Consider the following 20,316-nt stretch of genomic DNA (forward strand, 5'->3'; position numbering starts at 1 on the left):
GGTGTCAGTGATTCTGGCTCCCAGTCTGTAGGAAAGTAAGATTCCTTCCCCACTTGGAGGGAACTGACTCAGAGAGCAGATTCCAGCCTGTGAGGCCCCTGTGTACTGTGGATGGGTGGGAAGAAGGTGCCTCTATCAAGCAAAAACCCTCAGAGCCCTTGAGACTGCCAAGTGGGCCACACTATAAGCCAAACTATGGGGCAGCGCTAGCCGCAGGTGTCTGCTGCAGCTTGGTCTGCTCCGGGGCCCTCCCTGCCATTCACTGGAGGACCTCCATCTGTTCTGAAAATAAAGCACTTGACCAAGCCCCGATGATGCTCTCTGAATGACCTCACACGTCTTATGCCTGTCACTGGAACAGACCTGCTGCTGGATCAACCCCTTGTGACATGTCTAGAGGCCACTGCGGAGAACAGTGGGAGGGGACTCAAAGGCAGGTAAAGGTTTTCTGGAGGAAAGGAAAGGGCCAAGGGTATATAGCCCTAGATATGGCCAGAACAGAGGAGAAAAGGGGGAGCACTGAAGCGTGGGGGGGGGCTGCAGGGAGGTGAGACCCGAGAATGAGTGGAGGATTTGACCCGGGGGCTATGGGAGCCACGGCAGGCTGGAAAGCAGAGTTGCTTCACATCTTACAAGCAGCACCCACACCATGTTGGGGGAGCAGGAGGCAGGTGACTGGCGATGAAGTCCAGGGAGAGGACAGAGATGACTGGAGCAAGCCATGGAGGTGAGCTGGAAGATTTAGGGCACAGGGGCGCCCCTTGGAGGCAGTAGTGACAAGTGGCACATGCATAGAGATCTGGAACTGACAGGCATGAAGGCAAAGGGGTGGGGCCAACCATGAAGCTGCGGGAGACACTGGAGCCTGCTACGAAGGGAAGGGGCCAGGCAGATAGCGAGGGCCTCTGTCACAAAAGGGTCATATGGCAGCCCTCTCCCAATTCCTAGCCCTAGGGGGTTAAAATAGGGGTCCCACCTATTCTCTATTAAAATTAAGACAGGTGGGGAAGGAGGACCACATCTTTCAACAAGCCTCTAGCTGGCTCCTGAAGAGCTGGCAGGAAAAGTGGGCTCACCTTTAGGGACTGCACGTCGGCTGGGCTGAGGTGATGTTTTCCGAGCTGTGAGCTGACAGGAGGGTGCCCTGGCCCCTGACCTGAGTGTAGGGACAGTCAGAAGCTGGTGGCCCAGCTTCACAAAGGGAGTAGGATGCGCAGGCAAGAGGGCAAGGTGATCCAGCAGAAGTGGAGGGATGGCCCAGAGCTTAGGCTACTGCAGGACAGAGCAGAGAGCCTCAACTCTGACTCCTGGGTACAGGACTTGACAACGGCAGGGGTTCAGGAAAAGTGGGTCTACCACACCTGAGAGTTTAAGCCCTGTCCCCAAAAGTGGCCCAGAGAAAGAGGGAAGCAGCCAGGCCGGCCTGTTTGTTCAGGTTTATTTCAGGGTGAGTGGGACACAGCTGACAGATGTGTGCCCATCCCAGGGGGTCAAGACACAGAGGGGCAGCTCAGCCCCTTTCACACCTGTCCCCTCCCCCACCACAAGTTCCTGGGCAGCCTCAAAGACCCAGCGCACTCTGCTGCCAAAGGCATGGTGGTATGGGGGAGGGGCAGACAAGGTGATGCCAAGTCTGTAGCTTCCTTCCTGCTTGGCTAAGTCCTCACACTGTCCCCACCAGTATCTGAAGCTATAATGACCCACTTGGGGGCTAGGCCAGAGCCCCTCCCCCCAGAAGGTAAGGACTGCAACCCCAGACACTTAGGAACCCCATTCCTCCCGGGTCCTCACAACACCCCTGTGAGGTAGGTGGGAGGAGGAGGGGTGCCATGGAGGCTGCAGGAGGTGGTATGACTGGGCTGGGAGAGAGTGTATCTGCCATGCAGCAAGGGGACCCAGGCGAGGGGACAAAAGGACCTGGGAGATATGGGTGGGCAGTGCCACACTTTGGCCATGGGCAGGTGACTCTGCCTGGAGACCCCAGGGCCCACCTCAAGCCTTCCAAGGTCCCAGAGGGCCCAAGGCCTGGGCCAGAAGGCAGGATTGGGTCCCAGCCCGGCAGATGCAGGCAGCAGTGACAAGGGAGAGGGCAAGTCTTCCTCCTCGGGCCGGGGGCCCACCCCGTGGTACAAAAATAAAGGATTTCAGATCGGAACCCCAAGTCCCTGGAGGTGATCTGGGGGCTCACATCCGGGTGCCTCTGGCTTGTAATAGCTAGAAAATAAGAGAGGAGAGGGACAGAAGGAAGAGGAGAGGGGGTCAGAAAATCAGGGTGGGGTGAGGACAGGGTGATGCCAGGACAGGAAAGTTGAGGAGAGTGGGGGAGGGAGGGAGAGAGAAAGGCAAGTGAGTCCCAGGCTGGCTCTAGAGGAGGGGTGGGGCTGAGGCCCAAAGGAGGCGGAGTCAGGACCGAGGAGGGGAGAAACTGCCAGTCTTGGGCTGGTGGTGGCAGCCTGGTGAGGGGACAGGGATAGGAGGGGCAGATCACTGCTTTCCCAGGCAAAAGGGGGCCACTGGAAGCAGCTGTTCGCCCCATCTTAGAATCCAACTGTGGCCCAAAGAGAGGCAGTGACTTGCCCAAGGTCACACAGGGAGATCAGCTTGACTGGGGGCTATGGTCACCCAGTTAGAGATCAAGTCTTTTCTTGCCACGCTCCAATCCTTGGCAGGCTCTTGCCAGATCATCAGTCAAGGGCCACCACATGTGGCCTGGCAACCCACTCCACAGAACTAGGGGACACAGTACCCACATGCAGTGTTGCACGAGCTTCTAGACATGCGTGATGGGGCAGAGGCACATGGCTAGTCTTCCCCTCCCCTGGCCTGGCTTCAGTGCTGACTGACTATAGGCAGGCAGGTACAAGAGTCTCCACTTGTGGACTTTTTCAGCTCTCAGGGTCTCACCCCAAGCCCAGATAAGTTGAGAGAGTTTGGTGGGTGGAAAGAATCAGCCAGCCAAAAGCTTGGCTCAAGTCCAAGGACAAGATATGAGCACCCTCCTTGCTTCCGCCCCTCCCTCCAGCTCTGCCAGGCTACAAACCAGGGGCAGCAGCTCTGGGGGCGGGCGCGGGGCCGAGGAGCTCTCACAGCAAGCTCAGGCTTGGGTCTGGGAGGGTGCAGACAGGGACCTGCAAGGAGGAAACGTGAGGAGGCAAGCGGGAAGAGTGGGGCCTGTGGCCAAGGCCAGCCTCAGAGGTGCCCTGCTGGGTTGGAGGACATAGAGCAGATGCGGCTACGCCCCTCCTCCCCAGGCCAGGAGGCAGAAGGGGCCGAAAGGGGCACAGAAGGCGGCAGGCAGGATGCTTGGGGATGCAGGGCCAGGGGGCCCGGGGAGAGGGCACGGGAGACTGGGACTAGGGCAGCCCCAGGGTGGAGACGGGAGCAGGCGGAGAGGAAACCTGGGCAGGGGCAGAGAGGGAAGAGGCAGGGTGCAGATGAGATCCAGGAGGAAGAGGAGGTGGATGAAGATGAAGCAGGACCTCCAGCAGGAAGCGGAGGAGGAGGAGGCGGTGGTGGGAGGGAGAAAAGGTTAGCGGGATCCTGAGATGACAGGGCTGCAAGAGAAAGTGAGAGAGGGATGGTTATGGGCGAGGCGCCAGGCGCTGAGCTAACCCTGGTGGCCCGCCCCCGCAGTTCCCGGCGGCAGCTGCTCCAGCAGGGAGAGGGCGGGAGGCCCGGGCTGTCATTAGCAATCGTCCTCTTGGGGGCGGGCTGCACCTTTCTCCTGGGCATCCGCCTCCACCTGCACCTGGGCCACCTCCACCTCCTCCACCTCCTGCCGCCGCTGCTCCTCCAGCTGCTCGTCCGTGCTCTGCGCACCCGCCACCGATCAGGGAAGAGAGAGTGGAGACACTGACGAGGGGGCGGGGCTGCGGGCGACTGTCCGCAGGGACCCCCGACCTCAGGACAGAGGGGCAGGTGGGATGAAAGGGACCTCTGAGAGAAGAGGGCTTCAGTCAAAGCAGCTTCCCTAGCCCAGAGGGGATGCTCAGAGGATCAGCCAGGCTGCTGTTATGGAACCCAGCTACGGGGAGGGCTGGAGGAGGAGCCACTGGGCTCCTGGGAAGGCCTTACTTTGGGAGGATGGATCCAGAGCAGGAAGCCAAGGTTGTCCCAGGGCAGTCACCAGCCAGATCTAGATGCCAGCAACAGTGTCTGGCAGCCTGGGCCAGGTTGGTGACACAGGGAGGCAGAGCAGTAGGGCATCCTGCACTCTTAGAGGAAGGAGCCAGCCACTGGCAATGGGGGGAGGGGAGGGGTGGTAAGGGATCACAGCAGGACTGGGTGGGAAGCCAGAGTTCCTAAGACTCCTGCACATGGGCACAGCGTCCACCTTCCCAACCTGGATCATGCCTATAGTGTGGGCCCTACTGCAGGCCTAAGGGTACTGGACCCTACTCAATTCTGGCCCAAAGGCTGGCTGCCAACTTGGGAGATTGCTGCCTAGGCCAGAGCCCATGGGGCTCCTGACACCAGGCTACCCAAAAGGCCTGGGGAAGGGTAGGACTGTGGGACTTCCCCATCCTGACCTAGGCTGACACTAGACAGTCGCTGGGAAGCCAGGAGTTCCGCTGTGGAATCTCCAGAGCGCTTATGAGCCACTTCTCCCTTCACAAAGAATACAGCAAAGATGTGAGAAGAGAGACAAAGCAGTGCGCCACACCTGGGCCCCTCGCTCAGCGTGCTCTGCCTCGGGCTCCAACACCTTTCCCTGTGGCCTCATGAATAAGAGGTGTCAAGCCCACCGCCCTGTCTGTGCCCTTGCAACAGTGCTACCTGACTGCTTCCCAGCCTGGGCCAAGGGTGTGAGCTGACTGGACTGTAGTGGCATGGGATGGATGGCGTTGGCTGTGACCATGACCATGAGTGTTATGTGGGTGCAGCAGGAGGGAGGACGGAGCAGCGGAATGGGGAAGAGGTGCTGTCTTCGCACAGGGCAGGGACTCACCTTGGTCTTACGGCTAGACTCGGAACTTAGGCCATGTGGGGAGCTATGGAGTTCCTTGGACACCACACACAGGAACTCGGCCTGGTCCTCGCTGCCGTAGTTGTAGGAGGAACCGATGTTCACCAGCTGGAGGAAGGGTAGGACTCACTACCCTCCTTGCCAGCAGAGGGCAAGAGAGATAGCAGTCTACTGGAGGACCCAGACTAGCAAGCCCAGCCCAGGAGCCCTCCACTTCCTTTCTGGGGTCTTACAGATTTGCTCACACCATTTCTAGGCTTTCTGAGACGGGGCCTCAGACTCACTATGCAGTTGAGGCTAACTTGACTTCCTGCCTCCACCTTTTGAGTGTCGATGTGGCTCTCCTAATAGGGCACTGGTGCTGATGGAGTCCTACCCAAAGATAGAACCTTTCCTGATGGCTCTTTTCAGCTTCACAAAGGCCTTGGGAAGGGGATACCATGAGCTCACATCCCAGGATGCAGGGCTGGAAGAGAGGGGGCCCTCCCGTCCTAGCTGGCTGGTTGGTCTTCCTCACAATGGCTATCCTGGAATCCTAGCCTTCTGTTCTAGTCTCCCTGTGGGAAGAGGCTGGTGGGCTAGGTGCATAGGGAACTAGCTCATCTCTTCTCTTGATCTCAGGGCAGACTGAACCTTGAGTTAATGAAGGGGGAGGCTCTATGGCTCTAGAAACACAAGAGGCGGAGTATGGCCATGTGGCTGATAACAGGAGACTCCTGTGGTGGGCCATATATGGCCCGGAGGCACATACCTTGGGAAGCCACCACCTGGGGCTTCCCGGAAAGGGAATCACTGTGCTTGACTGTCATGAGCCCTGGAGGTCAGGCTCAGGGTACGGCAAGGATTCCATTCAACTCTGGCGTTCTGGTCTCCTATACCTGAGCTGCCCCTGAGGACCAGAGACCGGCTGCTGTGCAGATGCCCAGTGACAAGTGTCCCTTGCCTCCTTCTCAGTCCATCTGTGTCCAGCAGGCACTTTTCTAGTCTTGCTTAGTTCCATTCAAGAAGACTCTGGGTTTGGGCAGGGGGAGGGACTGGAGGCTGAGACTGCAGGAAGGACAAAGCTTAGGGTGTCCCTTGTACCCAGCCCACCTGCTCGAAGCGCCAGCCATCAGACATGGTGGAAACCATCTGCGTGAGCTCCTCCTCCTGGCACTGCAGCACACGGTACACATGCTTGGGTGGCACCTGTGGGTCAAAGGGTCACATGGAGGGCACCTCTAAGGGCACCAGGCACCAGTTGCTTCTTCCCACATTATATAATCCTAAGTGGAAGGCAGGAAAGTTAGACCAGGGAGAAGGGAGCCATGGTCTGAATATCTACTGTGTGCCAGATGCTTCCCTTGCAGGACTCCTCCTTCCGAGACCCTTAGGCATTTTGGACTTGTATACTGAGGCTCTCAGAGAGGTTCAGTTACTTGCCCAGGGTCACCAGCTCAAGTGTGGGAGAGCCATGTGTGGAATATGGGCGATACAAGAGGGAAGCTGGGAAGGATTTGAGGAGACTAGGTTACCAGCCAAGTCAAGCCCTCACCTCTTCAGCCCCTGTGGTTGGGAGGTGATGTCTCATCCTGTCCCCCAGAGGCCTGGAATCTGAGCTCTGAAATGCCAGCTCATGGGTACCTACAGGGGACTGCCTGACTCCATGAGGTAGACTCATCCTGTATAGCCTTGGGTGGGGTTGGGGGGGGGTGATTGTATTGCTACTGGCATCCGCTGTGAGCAAGGGTAGCTAGGCAACTTTGAGCATCTCTTTCCACGGAGGAAAACAAAGAAGGGCATGATAACCCCTGGTCACACACAGCAGTAGCCAAGTCAGGGGCAGAACCCTAGCAGTATAATCCAGGATGGGGCTTGCCGAACAGCCTGGAAGGCCTCCCCCTCCCCTTCACCATCCCCCCTTTCCCTCCACGGGTCCTGGTTCTTCTCTCCAAACCTGGGTCACTGTGTAGTCTTTCTCCTCCATCCTGTCTTTGATGATTCGGATCAGGGGGCCGATGTTGTAGAACTCAGCTTCCTCCAGGACCCCTGGAACACAGAGCAGCTGGTCACCTCTACTGTCTCCATGCCCCAAGACACACTTCCTGCTCTGGTCACATTCCTAGACAGGGTCTAGGAGTTCAGGGGTCAGAGGGAACATTTCAGATGGAGGGAGTTGCTCCATTGGTAGAGTGACTGACTAGCATGTACAAAGCCCAGGTTTGATCCCCAGCACTGCACAAACCATGAGTGGTGGTGAACACTTGTAATCCTAGCGGTTGGGAGACAGGGCACGAGGATGAGAAGTTCACAGATCTCCTTCGTTACTTAACACGTTTGTGCCAGCCTGGGCTATATGAGACCTGGTTCAGTCCAACAAAAGGGAGCATTTTTTTCTCTTGGTCCCCACATAAGAGGCTGAGATGCTACTCTTCAGCCAGCCCCATCTCCTGGACTGCAGTGAGCATGTGATCCAGGACTACCTGGTGACTCTGAACGCTTTGGGCATCAAGAGAGAAGGCTCGCTGGGACTGTGTCCTAGAATACTACAGTGAGGGCCTAGGCCACCCACTGTGTGTCCTCATTCATCAAACACATGCGAAGTACCAGGCCTGTTGCGTTATGATACTTGTCAGAACTAGAAGGGAATACTTTCATTATGTCCACTGAACAACCGGGGAAACTGAGGCTGAGAGAAAAACAGGTTTCCAAGGTCACGGGGCCTGTAAGCCGCAGAGCCAAGGCATGCTCCACTTTCAGAGCCCTGAACCCCTTGCTAGAAGTAAATTTTTGGGCACTCCCAGCTACCACTCATAACTGCTGATAAAGCTCTTGTGGATGGATTCATCAGAGGTCCTGGGACGTGAGGGACGCAGGTATCACTGTCTGTGTGTTATAGACTGATCTTTAAGATTAAGTCAGTCATCCCTCCTCCCACTCAGTGAAGTGCAAAAAGCTCTCAGGAGTCTGGACTACAGGAAGTCCCTGCAAGATGTGGGCTGCTGGGCTCTCTGGGGACAGGGACCATCACAGACTGTTATATCCTCTCAATCCTGAACCTCTGAAACCGAACTGCCATGTGATGGAGGGACTCTGGTTGGGAGGTGAGGGGTCATGATGACGGGAATCCAGGGAAGTGAGTGCTCTCTGAATGGTGGCTGACACCCAATGACTCCCTCTGCCTGCGTAGAGCACACAGTGGGCAGCTGGCAGCAGGGGAAAGGGTCAGGCCTCCAGGCTAACACACTGACCCTGAATCCCAGCCTATCAAGTGGGAGGGATCAGCAGCTGTTGTCATAGGCCCCGAGCCTCTGGGACTTCCTTACAGCAGCTGGAACTGGACCAGGGGTCATTCTGATCTCTATTGGTGCTCAGCCCATACCTGCCCAAAGGGACAGTCAGCAAGGACCACTGCCTGAGTGACAGAAATCTCCCAGGCCCTGGCTGAGAGAAACCGCGACAGGCATCCAACCCTAAGCTGTGTGCCTCAGGCTGTGAGACACTCTCGTCTACCTTCCCACTGCCTAGTGTGGTAGGTGCAACTACCTCTAGACTCTGTAGACACAGAGAGGTTAACTAACATTTCCACTGCCACACAGCAAGCTCCCTCCTGAAATCCATCTCTGCAGATCTCCCCCATGTGAAGTTGTGAGAACAGCAGAGCCTTGAACGGTGAGAACCTGTAAACAGGTGTTGGCTGTGACGTAGCTGGAGCCTGAGCCTCCCAGAGGGACCTGCTCCTGAGCTCAGGCCCCACCCACGTGATCTCTTCCCCTCGGACTGCTAGGCAGCTAGCTGGAGGCTGAGCAGAGCGAGCTACCTACAGTGAACTCTGAGTATGATCTCCCTGTCCTTTAGGGGGATCTTCAGATTGGGGTCAGCCAGAGAAGATCACTGCCTAGAGCAAGGGCTGTGTAAAACACCCACAGATTCACAGGACCCATCTGCAGTACCAACACCACTCTTTCGAATGTGGGTCATGATGTCCATTTTGTAGGCACTAGTGGAGACCCAGAGAAGACGGACATGTCCAAACTGGCCTGGCCTGATCCAGAGCGACACTCAAGTGTACAGAGGAGAGCCGGTGTGAGGATGGCTACAGTCCCTGCCGCTGGCCTGTTCTCTACACTGCTTCTAAGTCAGTTGGGCCAGGATATGAGCCTCCATAGGCCTGGGAAAGGCAGAAGCCCTACCAGGAACAGCACCCCAACTCCCCCACGAGCCACTGGGCTACAGAAGCAGCCAGCTTTGGGAACTCCACCCAATGGCTGATGGCAAGACCCTGCTTGGGAGACACAGACAAAGGCAAAGGCGGCCCCAGCTCTTCTCCCATCCAGCCTGAAACATCACACCAGGCCTTCCTGAAGGCTTGGGAGCAAGGTCATTCCCAAAGTCAGCAGAAACCTTGGGGCCTCACTGGCTCCCTGGCTCCTCTTCCATTTCCACATCACTTCCCGAACAGCACTCAATGATAGCTTGGGTCTGTCAGATTGGCAGAGACCTGGAGAATGGGACCCCCTTGCAGGACAGGCAGAAAATAATGGGGGGAAGTAGATGCCACCCTGACTACAAGAATGGTTCCCCACCCCCACCCGCCGTCCCACCGAAGGCTCTGCCTGGCTCCAGAGAGCCCCAGACCAGCACAAGGAACCAACTCACCCTCCTCAGCCATGTCCTTGTCCAGCACCAGTTTGCCATGCCTGAGGAAGTTCAGTATGGGCCCGAAGTAGGTGGGGTCTCGGTCAATGAGGTAGGCCCCTGTCTCATCCTGTGGAAATGACCATAGGAAGTGAGAGGGGTGTAAGCTGCCCCAAGCCCAGTCCCACACATAAGCTCAACTCACCAAAGGTTGGGGAAAAGGACTGCAGGGAGAGAGGAAGGGGGATGAAATGGAAGAGCAAGGCGCTGGGTTCCAACCCTGCCTCTGTCTTCTCTAGGCTGTGTGACCTTGAGTCAATCATTTGGGCTCTTGAGGCATCTCTTCTCTCCCCCATAATCAGGGGCTAAAGTGTGAGCGTAGAGCGTGACCTTTCTTCTGGGTAAGCCCTAGCTCAGCACAGCACTCAGTGAATTTCCCTCTTGGGAAAGTTTTCTTCTTGAAGGCTGTCCCCCTGAGCTAACCCTACTATCCACCAGATGTTTGCAAGTTTCCTAAGAAGCTGCTCTCTGATTGGACACTTGCAGCCCGCAGGGAGGCAGGGCTGGCATCAGTAAGATCAGGAAGCAGGGGACTCACCCAAGGACACAGTGTGAGAGGGCCACACAATGGGGGTCAGGGGACTTTGACAAGCCAAGTCCAGAGGCCTTGTGCACGAGGAGGCCAAAGTCAGAGCAGGGAAGTCCGTCCTACCCCCACTCCCTCCAGGTCATTCGGGGAGTTGGCAGGAGAGCAGGGTGAGCCCACAAGTGGTATCTGGTAGACCAGGGCTCTTCCCCACATTAAGCCCAGCTCCAAGACACCCTAGGCCTCCTCCACCCAGCTCCCTGCACCCCTCAGCTACCCACACCCCAAGGGCGGGGGTAAGCAGCCGCATCAACTCCTAACGCTGGAGTCTGCCAGGGCAGCGCAGTAGGCCAGGCTTGTCGGTCCCCCAGCACCGCCCCGCAGCAAGGGAGCGTCCCGAATCCAGGACAGCGCTCCAAGGCTCCAAATGGCCTTGGCCTTGGCTGTCCCGTTGCCACGGCAATAGGCACAGCTTTCCCTCTTGGCTCCGCTTCCTCCCCGTCCTCCTGCCCGGGCTTCCCGCCTTGGGGATCCTATGAAAGCTACACCGCCCAGGCTGAGGGCGAGGGCCATGCAGGCCGGATAGCCCCGGAGCGCGGAACCCAGACGCCACCCTCGGTGGGCTCACCCGATCCGACTGCAGCTCTTCGCCTTGGCACAGGCGGCTGAGGAAGGACTTCTGCTCCCGGCACAGCGTCTGGCGGGTGGTCAGGAACACTGTGCCCCCCACGTTCAGCCGCACCCACTTGCCCCAGCCGCCCCCGGCGCGGCTGCCCGCCCCCGCCGGTGGCGCTGCCTCCCCGGCCTCCATCCTCATCGCCAGCCGCGGTGTCTGCAGCCTCCCCTCCGCTGGCTGCGGGCGGGTACCAGGCGCGGGGAATGCCGGGAGCTGTAGTCTGGAGCCAGGGCTGGGATGCGCTGCGCCTGTTCTGGTGCGGCTCGGACAGCAGATCCCGCCCCACATTACCTTTCTTGGCGCCTGGACACTTGGACTCTCCCTTTGGTCAGACTGCTTGGTTTGCAGAAAGCTAGGACCCTGGGGAAAGAGTGAAATCGGCTACTCCCCACGTTCGTTCTTTGTGCGTGGGCCCCAATTCAGGAATGCCTGACCTGAGAAGAACTTTCTGCCTCCAGAGATTCCTATATTTACCTATACCTATTTTTTAGTAGATGTGGGTGCATGTGTGTGTGCGCGTGTGCGTATGAGCGTGCATGTGTTTCTAGGGATGGAATCCAGGGTCTCTGACATGCTAAACCACACCAGCAATACTTCTTTTGGTTCCATATGAGGACCACAGGGATGACAATGAGTCACCTCTACCTCCTAAACTCTTTGAGGACATGTAGTTGGATTTAGAGCTGTCTGGACATTTCTGTGTGCCAGAAAGCTATGTGAACATATATATTAGTCATTCAAGCTCCCGGCAGCCCTGCCAGGTTGGCACCACCAAAACAGTGGTACAGATGGGGTTACAGAAGTAAAGGGACAGCGGTGCATTTCCATACTAAAGTCTGTTTCCTCCGCTCTTCCAAGGGCTGTCAAGGATCAACCCAGGCCTCCCACATTAAGCCCAAGCCTCCTCAGCCTCTTCCTGCACCACTCAGCTGCCCACGCCCTGAGGGCAAGCCAAAGCAGCCGCATCAACTCCTTTCTGAGTTGGAGTCAGCCTGGACAGCAGGGATGAGGGAGATGAGGGGGATATGAAGACAGCCCTGGTTTGTAGGGCTTGTGGGGCTGGTCACAACGGCCACTAGTCTGCAGAGATGGAGAGAGGTGAGGGGTGGATCAGGTGGGACCAAGGACAGAGCTAAGTCAGAAGGGGCACTGACTTCCCCGATGCCACCTGCTTCCGTAAATATGATAGAACTGAAGCTTGGTGGTGAGGCACCTGGTAGCCTGCACAGGTTTGTTTGCAAGATGGGGGAAGGGAAGCTGGGTGGTGGGGGCACATGCCCTTAATCCCAGCACTCGGGAAGCAGAGGTGAGTGGATCTCTGTGAGTTCGAGGCCAGCCTGGTCTACAAGAGCTAGTTCCAGGACAGGCACCAAAAACTACAGAGAAACCCTGTCTCGAAACAAACAAACAAACAGATGGGGGAGGGGAAGCTGTGGATACCCCCTCCACAGCTGCCTCTCCCAGTCCTTGAGGAGTGTGGGCTGCGCCACAGGACTGAAGAGGCTCCAAGGCTCTCAGCAAAGGAGGACAGGCCTAGGGGTGGGGCTTTGGGTTGCTCACTCTGGCGTTGTGATCCAGAGGATTGTTGCGATGGGAAGGGGGAATGGGGAAAGCTGTTGTAACGACACTGTCCCTTGCTGTTCCCCTCTCCTCATTGCTCCCGAGGATGGGTGTCCCTTTCAGGACAACACATCAGGTACCAAAAGTACCAAAACACTGGACGTGACTCAGGGAACGGCCTAGTTTCACTTTCTGTTGCTGTGATACAACATCCTGCCAAAAGCCAGCTCTGGAGGAAAACTGGCTCACAATTCCAGGACACAGCCCTTTGTTGTAGGGAACCAAGGAGGCAGGACTTGATGCAGCTCGTCGCATCCACAGGCAAGGGCAGAGAGAGAATGAGCACATACATGTGCAGCTCACTTTCTCTACTCTTAGACAGTCCAGGACCCAAACACAGGGAATGGTGCCATCCAGAGCAGCCTAGGTCTTCCCTCTTCATTGAATGCAATCAAGACAGTCTCCTACAGACATGCCCACAGGCCAACCTGATTTAGGCAATTCTTTATCAACCCTCTCCACAGGTAATTCTAGGCTGCTTCAAGTTGACAGCTAAAACTCACTATCCCTGGGGAGGTGAGTGGAGCAAACCCTTGGTATGGACGGGGAGCAGGTCCTCCTCCAGCCAGGGCCCTTTTATAGGTGCCTGACCGTAGACACCAAAAGCATTCAGCAAAGACAAGTAATCATCCACTGTGTTCTCAAGACCACGCTCCGGGCATTCTGTCACAATGGTGATGACAACAGTCACCAAAGCAGCAGGTACTGTTCACTGGGGGCTTGTCCTCGTTCAGGTGGTAGCCACACATGGGGTTGTCATCATTCTGGGACTCTAAGACACAGATCCTACTTCTCCACACCTATCTTACAGTAGGTAAAATGAGGCTCAGAGACCCGTGTTGGAAGGGGCTGTAGAGAGCAGAACCAGCCTCAGAGTTTAGTCTCACCAACTCAGAAGCCATACCACCCTTCCAGCCCCCATGGATCCTATGGCAACCCTGCAGTGGCAGTTTTAAGGCCATACTGCAGGTGAAGAGATCACAGTCCACACAGTTGGTCCAAGCAGAGCAACCTGAGCCCAGCACAGGTCTGGGCATTGTCCCATTTGTCTCCAATCCTGGAGGTGTCAGGCGATGGCTGGGCCAGTACCTTGAGGCCCAATAAAGAGGAAGGCTGGCCTCCAATTTTCCCTCTTTCAGGGTCTCTCTCTCTTTGGACACAGAACCCCTTAAACAGACACCTAAATTCTCCCCCTGTGTCAATGTTTTTTACTGGGATAAAATAATCCGAGTAGGGCTGGAGAGATGGCTCAGTGGTTAAGAGCATTGCCTGCTCTTCCAAAGGTCCTGTGTTCAATTCCTGGCAACCACATGGTGGCTCACAACCATCTGTAATGACGTCTGGTGCCCTCTTCTGGCCTGCAGACATACAGAAAGAATATTATATACATAATAAATAAATATTTAAAAAATAATAATCTGAGTAAAATAACTTAAAAGAAGTAAGAGTTACTGTTTTGTTCATAGTTTCCATGGTTTACTAACGTGTTAGGGTCATGGGGGGGTGCAGTACTGGGGATTAAATGTAGGGTATGCTCACCTCATGACAATAAAGAAGAAGGAGGAGAGAGAGAGAAAACACTCCAGAAAACAGGAATAAGATCTACTATTCCAAGGCATGCCCACAGTGACCCACTTCCTCTAGCTAGGCCCTACCTCTGATGAGCCCCCTCAGCTAGGAATTCATCAGTGGGTGAATCCATTGATAAAGCTAGTGGCTTCATCCTCGATAGTGCCACCAGCTGAGGACTAAGTCTTCATATAAGAACTGGGAGGGGACACTTCATATCCAAACCACAACCCAGCTGAAGAGACACCCTCACCAATGAGGGTCACAGCCAGAACCAGGTAGCAAGATCCAAGGCTCCTGGACAGCCAACACTTGCCACTGCATTCTGTCCTGCATCTGTCTGGGTTTCTGTCTGGCCTGTTTCAGGTGGGAAAACAAGGTGTACTAGGAGGGCCTTCACCGGATCCTAAGTGGAAAGGCCCTTAGCCCTTCTCCCCAAATGACTCTCGTGTGTCACTGGGTTCACTGAGCACCTACTGTGTGTCAAGATTGAAAGCTGGAGATGAAGATGTCAGAGCTGGCCCCTGGTGGTCTTCCAGGAGGGATTGCTTGGCTCAGGGAAGGTGGATTTAAGAGTGTTTGTAATCCTGCATTGTCAGTTCTTTGCGGTTTATTTGCTTGGGGTCTTTTGCACGCTTATCTCAACCTTCCTTGGAAGATACTGGGAGACACCAAACATTCCTAAACAAAGTGTCTAAAACACTTTCTGGGATAGTGGCTAAGTCTCAGAAGAGTCTAACCTTTAACCTTAACCTTGCTAGCTGGTTCCACTGCCCCCTGCGGGCTCATCTGAAGCTTTTCCATGGGTCCTGAATTAGCAGGAAAGTGAGGCAGACAAGAGTGGAGGTGCAGTGGCACAGACTCCCAGACAAGGATGCCAACCAGCAGCCCAGCTTTGTAGCTCAGCAGCTGGATGGCTTCTAAAGGCCCCATGCCCTCTCTCAACCTTATTTCCCACCTGTGAGGAAGCAGTCAGTCAGCATGCAAGGCCTAGAGCTGTGAGCCCTCCGTGCCACTTACACAGAGGCCAGAAAGTACCGGCTTTTGTGAACCCAGCCAGCTATTCTGTCAAGAGTGGTGCTTGAGCCAAAGACTGCCTCACTAGGGGTGCATGAACTAGCCTACCAACCACTCCCTGCTGAGAAGGGAAAGGAAGGCAGGAAGAGAGGCCATCCCTAAATTCTCCAGGGCAGAGTGGCTGCTATTACAGGCTAAGCCTCTTGGCCTAAAGTGATCCTTAAGTCACTCTTTGATGGGGACTCAGCACACCCTCTGGGCTCTCGTCTGAGCACACCGTTCGTGGGTGGCCCTGTTTTGAATCTTCTCCTTTGAGCAGCACCTAGCATCGGAGAGGCTTGTGTCATCTCTGCCGGCAGTTCTATGACGAGGATGTCACTCATTCCGTTCTCCTCACCTCCAAGTACAGAATGTCAGAATAGCGCAATTAGCTTCAAGTCCTTGTTTGGTTCCTCACATCAATTCCACCCCTGCCTGAGGGCGGGCTCTGCTGCTTATCCTTGTGTGGGCACTGCCTGGAAGTCAACACCTGGTTAGGTCACCCGAGGAGACAATGGGACAGAGTGGGTCAGAGAGCACACATCTAGCCGCAGGAACTGTTCCTACTGAGCAGCAGGCTTCATGGTCTTACCTAGGATGTTCTAGAATTTTAGCAGATGCTCACCAAGCTTGTCTCAAGGGTGGGGGTTTGGTTTCAGAGGAAACCCAGGGTTGGGGCACATCTGTAATCCTCTTACTTGGGAGGTGAGGGAAGGTGGGCTACTGAGACCACCTCAAAAATAAATGAATTTCTCAAAAAATAAATTAATTATCTAGGTGAGTTCTCCACCCTCCCCTTGAGTTCACAGGAAGGGCCTATAACTGCCTTCCACTCAATGGGGTGCCTTCTCAACTCACTTGTGTTGTGAAAAGGCAGTCTGAGGCCAGGCACAGTGGTCCATGCCTTTAATCCCAGCACTCAGGAGGCAGAGACAGAAGGTGAGTTCAAGGCCAGCCTGGTCTACGTGGCGAGTTCCAGGAGAAAGAGGTGCCTGCTCACATTTTGCAGAGACATACCTGGTGATGTTGCAGCCGCTGGGCACCCGGGGACCACCTGGGCCTAGGTCTGGGTCTGGGAGCTGCTCCCTTCAGTCAGCAGGGGGCGCTCGTCAGACTCCTCTGTAGCCTGCCCTACTGCTTGATTCGCTGTTGTGGTTGGGATTTCAAAAGCTTGGCTCCTAGAACGAGGCAGTCTTGCGACTTGTTATCAGTCTATTCTCAACGTCACACTGTGTATCCCCCCACCTCCGGGCCCCAGCACTGGCCACCCCAGTCAGGTACACGGTGAGTGATCACTTTAATCCCAGTCCAACTGGAAGCTGCAGCCGTCTGCTGTCCTGGAAGGACCCAGAGGGAAGGTCCGGTTCTTTCCTGCTCCCCCCCCTCCCCCCCCCCGCCTCCGCCTCCCCCTCCCCTCGCCTCAGCAACTCGCCTGTGACACTGTGTATAGAGTCAATTCCTGCTGTCAGCTGAGGATACAAGCAGAAGAAAGGAAGTGAGAGGCTTCCCTACCCCCGGAGCCCTTCTTCTCGGGGGACTTTCTTGTGACCAGAATATATGACTAGCTGGCTAGTTTTTGTTGTGTTTTCTGGTGTTCGTGGTGGGCATTCTTTGGAGCCCTCACTGCTGGGAATGGTTCACAGTGCAAGGCCCTTCTCGGGTAGTGCCTTCTCTGATTGGTCCGTGGATATCGCACGAGGAGCAAGGCTATAACAGAGTCTGGGGATTGACCCAATGCCTAGCGCTAGTACAAAGCTCCCCTGGAGGGTCCATCTCGCCATCATTTCCTTAGCTAGCCCCAGGAAAACCTGTGGACAGTATGCACTCTGCTCAGCACATCTTCCGACTTATATGGTCTGCCTGCTTTTCTGAACCTCACCAAACCCCATCTTCGAGCCTGCTGTACCCAGGACACAGGGCTCTGCAGAGGTCTGCAGGAAGCCCCTTCACTCAGAGACGGAAGGCTCTCAGGTGCACCAGGCCACAGCGGCAGCCTGTGAAGTCTATCTGTCCTCTGGCTGTTCTGGGGCCTTGTCTGTCTCTGTGCTGGACTTCCAAGATGAATCCTTACCCACTTCCCTTGGGATAACAGCTTTAGGTGGTCTTTGTACTTTGTTTTCAGAATGTGAGTCCAGTTATCAGCTCCAGTGGAGACAGAATCAAAAAAGCTGATAAAAACAAACAAACAAACAAACAAAAACCCCACAAGACAAAAACAAAAAGATTCTATCTTCAGGTTTAAAGAAATGTCGCACAGTTACATCCCCCCAAATAAAAATGTCAATACTTCATTACCTTTATTTCTCATCTCCCCCTCCTTCCCTTCCTCTGCTTTTTTTCGTTTCCTAACCTTCTTTTTTCTTCATTATAAACTGCAGTAAATGGTTTTTCCCTTCTAAACTCAGCAAAGAGCATTCCCCTGTGACCATAGTATGGGATCAGTATAAGACCCAGCCTCTGAAGGCAGCACCATGCACCAAAAATATCAAACAAAGCCTTGGGGGTTGGGGTACATCTCACCCCAGTCAGGGAAATGTGTTAAAGATATATTCTTTCCATTGATTGATTGATTGATTCATTCATCGATTCATTCATCTATTTATTTATTTATTTATTTATTTATTTATTTATTTATTTTATTGAGACAAAGCTTCTCTGTATAATTCTGGCTATCCTGGAACTCACTCTGTAGCCCAGGCTGGCCTTGAACTCAGAGATCAGCCTGCCTCTGCCTCCCAAGTGCTGGGATTAAAGATGTGCGCTACCACTGCCGGCTTTATTCTTAAAATGGTGACATTTCCAGGTACCTTGAGAGCTTGCTCCTTTCCCCTGGTGACTCCACCTTCCCCTGTGCTCACTGGCTATGGAGCTTCCAGTGGGTGCCAAGCCCCCCCCTGTGTCTGGAAGGACTCTTGCTTCCATTTCAGAAGAAAGTCTGAGGTCCAGGAGGAGAGGTCTTGGGCAGGGCCAACTCCAGGGGGCCAGGCCCGCGACACTGTCCTCAGGTTGATGGGTGCTTTGGACTATGACCTTTAGCACAGTGGTCCAGAGAACTGGAATATTGTGATGCAGCTGGTTAGTTAGGGCTGGGAAAGGCTTCAGTGCAGCGGGGTGCTCCACAAATATTTGTCAAGTAGACAAACTTCTGGTCATTGCTGGCTTTGCAAGTTTCTTCCCAGACCCTCACAGAGTGAGGAGAGGAAGGGCAGGGCACATGCAAACTGGTGCAGGCCCTGCAGAGAGCAGTCAGTTATTCTGGCGTACAGCCTAGTGGGAAGCCCTGGGTCATCGCTGGAAAGCCTGGCTGAGTTCAGGTTTCGTCAGAATCTGTTCCTATCATCATGGATTTTTCCAGGACAGAAAAGCCTCAGCTGGGTCAGCCATTGTTTCTTTTCTGGAGTTGTGGTCTCTGGTTGAAATCCATCACTCAAACCTTCCCCAGAACCTTGGGAGCTCTTTATCATGTTCCATGGAGCACACATGTTTCTGTTCTCTTGGTCTCCAAATCCAGAAAACACTGCAAGCAAGATGCCCTAAAGAGACTTCTGCTCTGGATAGAAAGTCTCCAGGTAGGCTTTGCACATGAGGCAAATCACTCCACCTCCTGGAGTTTGTTTTCTTTTCATAAATGTCGCCTGTTATAACAGATCATTTCACAGTGTTCTCTACTCTCTGGAAAATGATAGAAAGCTTCGATTTCTTCTCTAAGTTTGAAAGCTCTTGAAGCAAGGATATAATTCTTATATTTGTTATTTTCTCTCTACTAATGTCAGAGAAAACTTAACATGCCTAACTGCTAAAAGTACTCTAAAAATAACAGTATTGGGGCTTGCAAGATGTCTCACAGGATAAAAGTGCTTGCGGGCAAGTCAGGTGACCTGAGATCGATCCCAGGGACCCACGTGATGGAAGAGACCTGAGTTCCAAAAGTTGTCCTTTGAGCTCAAGAGCTCACACACACACATACACACACACACACACACAGAGAGAGAGAGAGAGAGAGAGAGAGAGAGAGAGAGAGAATGTAAAAAAGGAAAAATACAAAATAAGGAAATAAACAAAACACTAGTGCTTGGTGTTTACTGTGTCTAGCACCAAGCTCCTGAATCGCTTCTGCATATTATAACAGCTTCATAGAACAGGGGACCGGGCTCCAGGGGGGCGGGGCTTTCTACAGCGCTCTTGCTGGTGGTAGCTAGAGGCCCTGCTACTGACTTCTCCCTGTCTTGTGGATTTCCGAGAGTTGAAGGGAGAGGAAATTCAGAGTCAGGGTGCCGGACCTGGGTCCAGTTCTGCTGGAAGCACATCGTTAGGTACTGCTTTGTTCCAGTTTATTCCCAGAAGATAAAACATACAATGCTACTTCCAAGGTCCTAGTAACAACCCACATGGTGCTTGCCTCTGGGGAGCATTCAGGGAAAGACGTGGGCCGAGCTTGTCTCAATACTACATTGACGGAGGCCCTGGGTTCAATTCTATGCACTGCCAGAAGGGGGCAGAAAAATCAGGGAAAGATAACCCAGGTCTGAACAGATCAAGGGGAGTTTCCTAGATACCCATGTTCAACGCTGCCAGAGGATAAATACAAGCAGTAGCACATGGAACCCCTATTCCGGGACAATGGTGAGGCTAGTTCCCTGGAGCAGAAAGGCTCGAAGCCCTGAGTCCACCCATAGCAAGAGTTCATCACATTTATTAGTTGGTGCTTGCGTGTGTGTATTTGTGTGTGTGTGTGTGTGTGTGTGGTGTGTGACCTCATGGAGGTCAGAGGACCATATATATATATATATATATATATATATATATATATATATATATATATATATATATATATATATATATATGCACATGCCATAGCACCTACGTGGAGGTCAGAGGACTCTGTGTGTGGCGCATGCGTACACACGCATGCGCACTTGCCACAGTACTCATGCGGAGGTCAAAGGATCCTTCTCAGGAGCTGTTTCTCTCCTCTCACCTTGTGAGTCCCAGGGATTAAATTTAGGTATCATGAGGTGTTGTGGCAAACCTTTATCCTCCGAGTCATCTCACTGGCTCCATTAAGACATTTTTTTTATAACATTAAAAACTTTCATACCATGAGTTCAGAGAACGGTTTTGAGTTTGCCCCCGATTCTCCTCCTAGACTCAGCCCCTTTTCAGAATACTCTGGCAAGGTTGGAACAGCTTCCTAAGCTGTGGGCCCGTCTTTCTCCTCAAAGGACT

General features: G+C 54.1%; 1 protein-coding gene across 6 annotated transcripts; it reads right to left on the reverse strand.

Annotated features, from left to right (window-relative positions):
• Window positions 1-1,423: 1,423 nt before the first annotated feature.
• On the reverse strand, window positions 1,424-11,086 carry Kctd17 (potassium channel tetramerization domain containing 17). Of its 6 annotated transcripts, XM_057792296.1 has the most exons (9): window positions 10,798-11,085; window positions 9,605-9,713; window positions 6,903-6,994; window positions 6,059-6,154; window positions 4,949-5,074; window positions 3,718-3,811; window positions 3,480-3,554; window positions 3,041-3,128; window positions 1,424-2,214 (listed from the first exon to the last, which is right to left on the reverse strand). In XM_057792296.1, the coding sequence occupies exons 1-9, from the start codon at window positions 10,984-10,986 to the stop codon at window positions 2,145-2,147; spliced, it is 939 nt and encodes a 312-aa protein (XP_057648279.1). In that variant the 5' UTR covers window positions 10,987-11,085; the 3' UTR covers window positions 1,424-2,144. The 6 variants fall into 6 exon arrangements, 5 of the variants coding, with proteins under 5 accessions (XP_057648279.1, XP_057648283.1, XP_057648281.1 ...); XR_009058480.1 differs by having other exon boundaries at window positions 2,153-2,214; window positions 3,041-3,554; window positions 10,798-11,084; XM_057792300.1 differs by lacking the exons at window positions 3,041-3,128; window positions 3,480-3,554 and having other exon boundaries at window positions 10,798-11,084.
• Between the last annotated feature and the right edge of the window lie 9,230 nt (window positions 11,087-20,316).

The sequence above is a fragment of the Chionomys nivalis genome, chromosome 17 (genome assembly GCF_950005125.1).
Source record: "Chionomys nivalis chromosome 17, mChiNiv1.1, whole genome shotgun sequence".
In the NCBI taxonomy this organism is placed as follows: domain Eukaryota; kingdom Metazoa; phylum Chordata; class Mammalia; order Rodentia; family Cricetidae; genus Chionomys; species Chionomys nivalis.

Coding starts and splice junctions, on each gene's coding strand:
- Kctd17 (XM_057792300.1), bottom strand. CDS start 10,986: ATGAGGATGGAGGCCGGGGAGGCAGCGCCACCGGCGGGGGCGGGCAGC. Junction 9,714..10,797: donor AAGAGCTGCAGTCGGATCGG/GTGAGCCCACCG, acceptor TCATTTCCACAG/GATGAGACAGGGGCCTACCT. Junction 3,812..4,948: donor AGTCTAGCCGTAAGACCAAG/GTGAGTCCCTGC, acceptor GCGGGTGCGCAG/AGCACGGACGAGCAGCTGGA.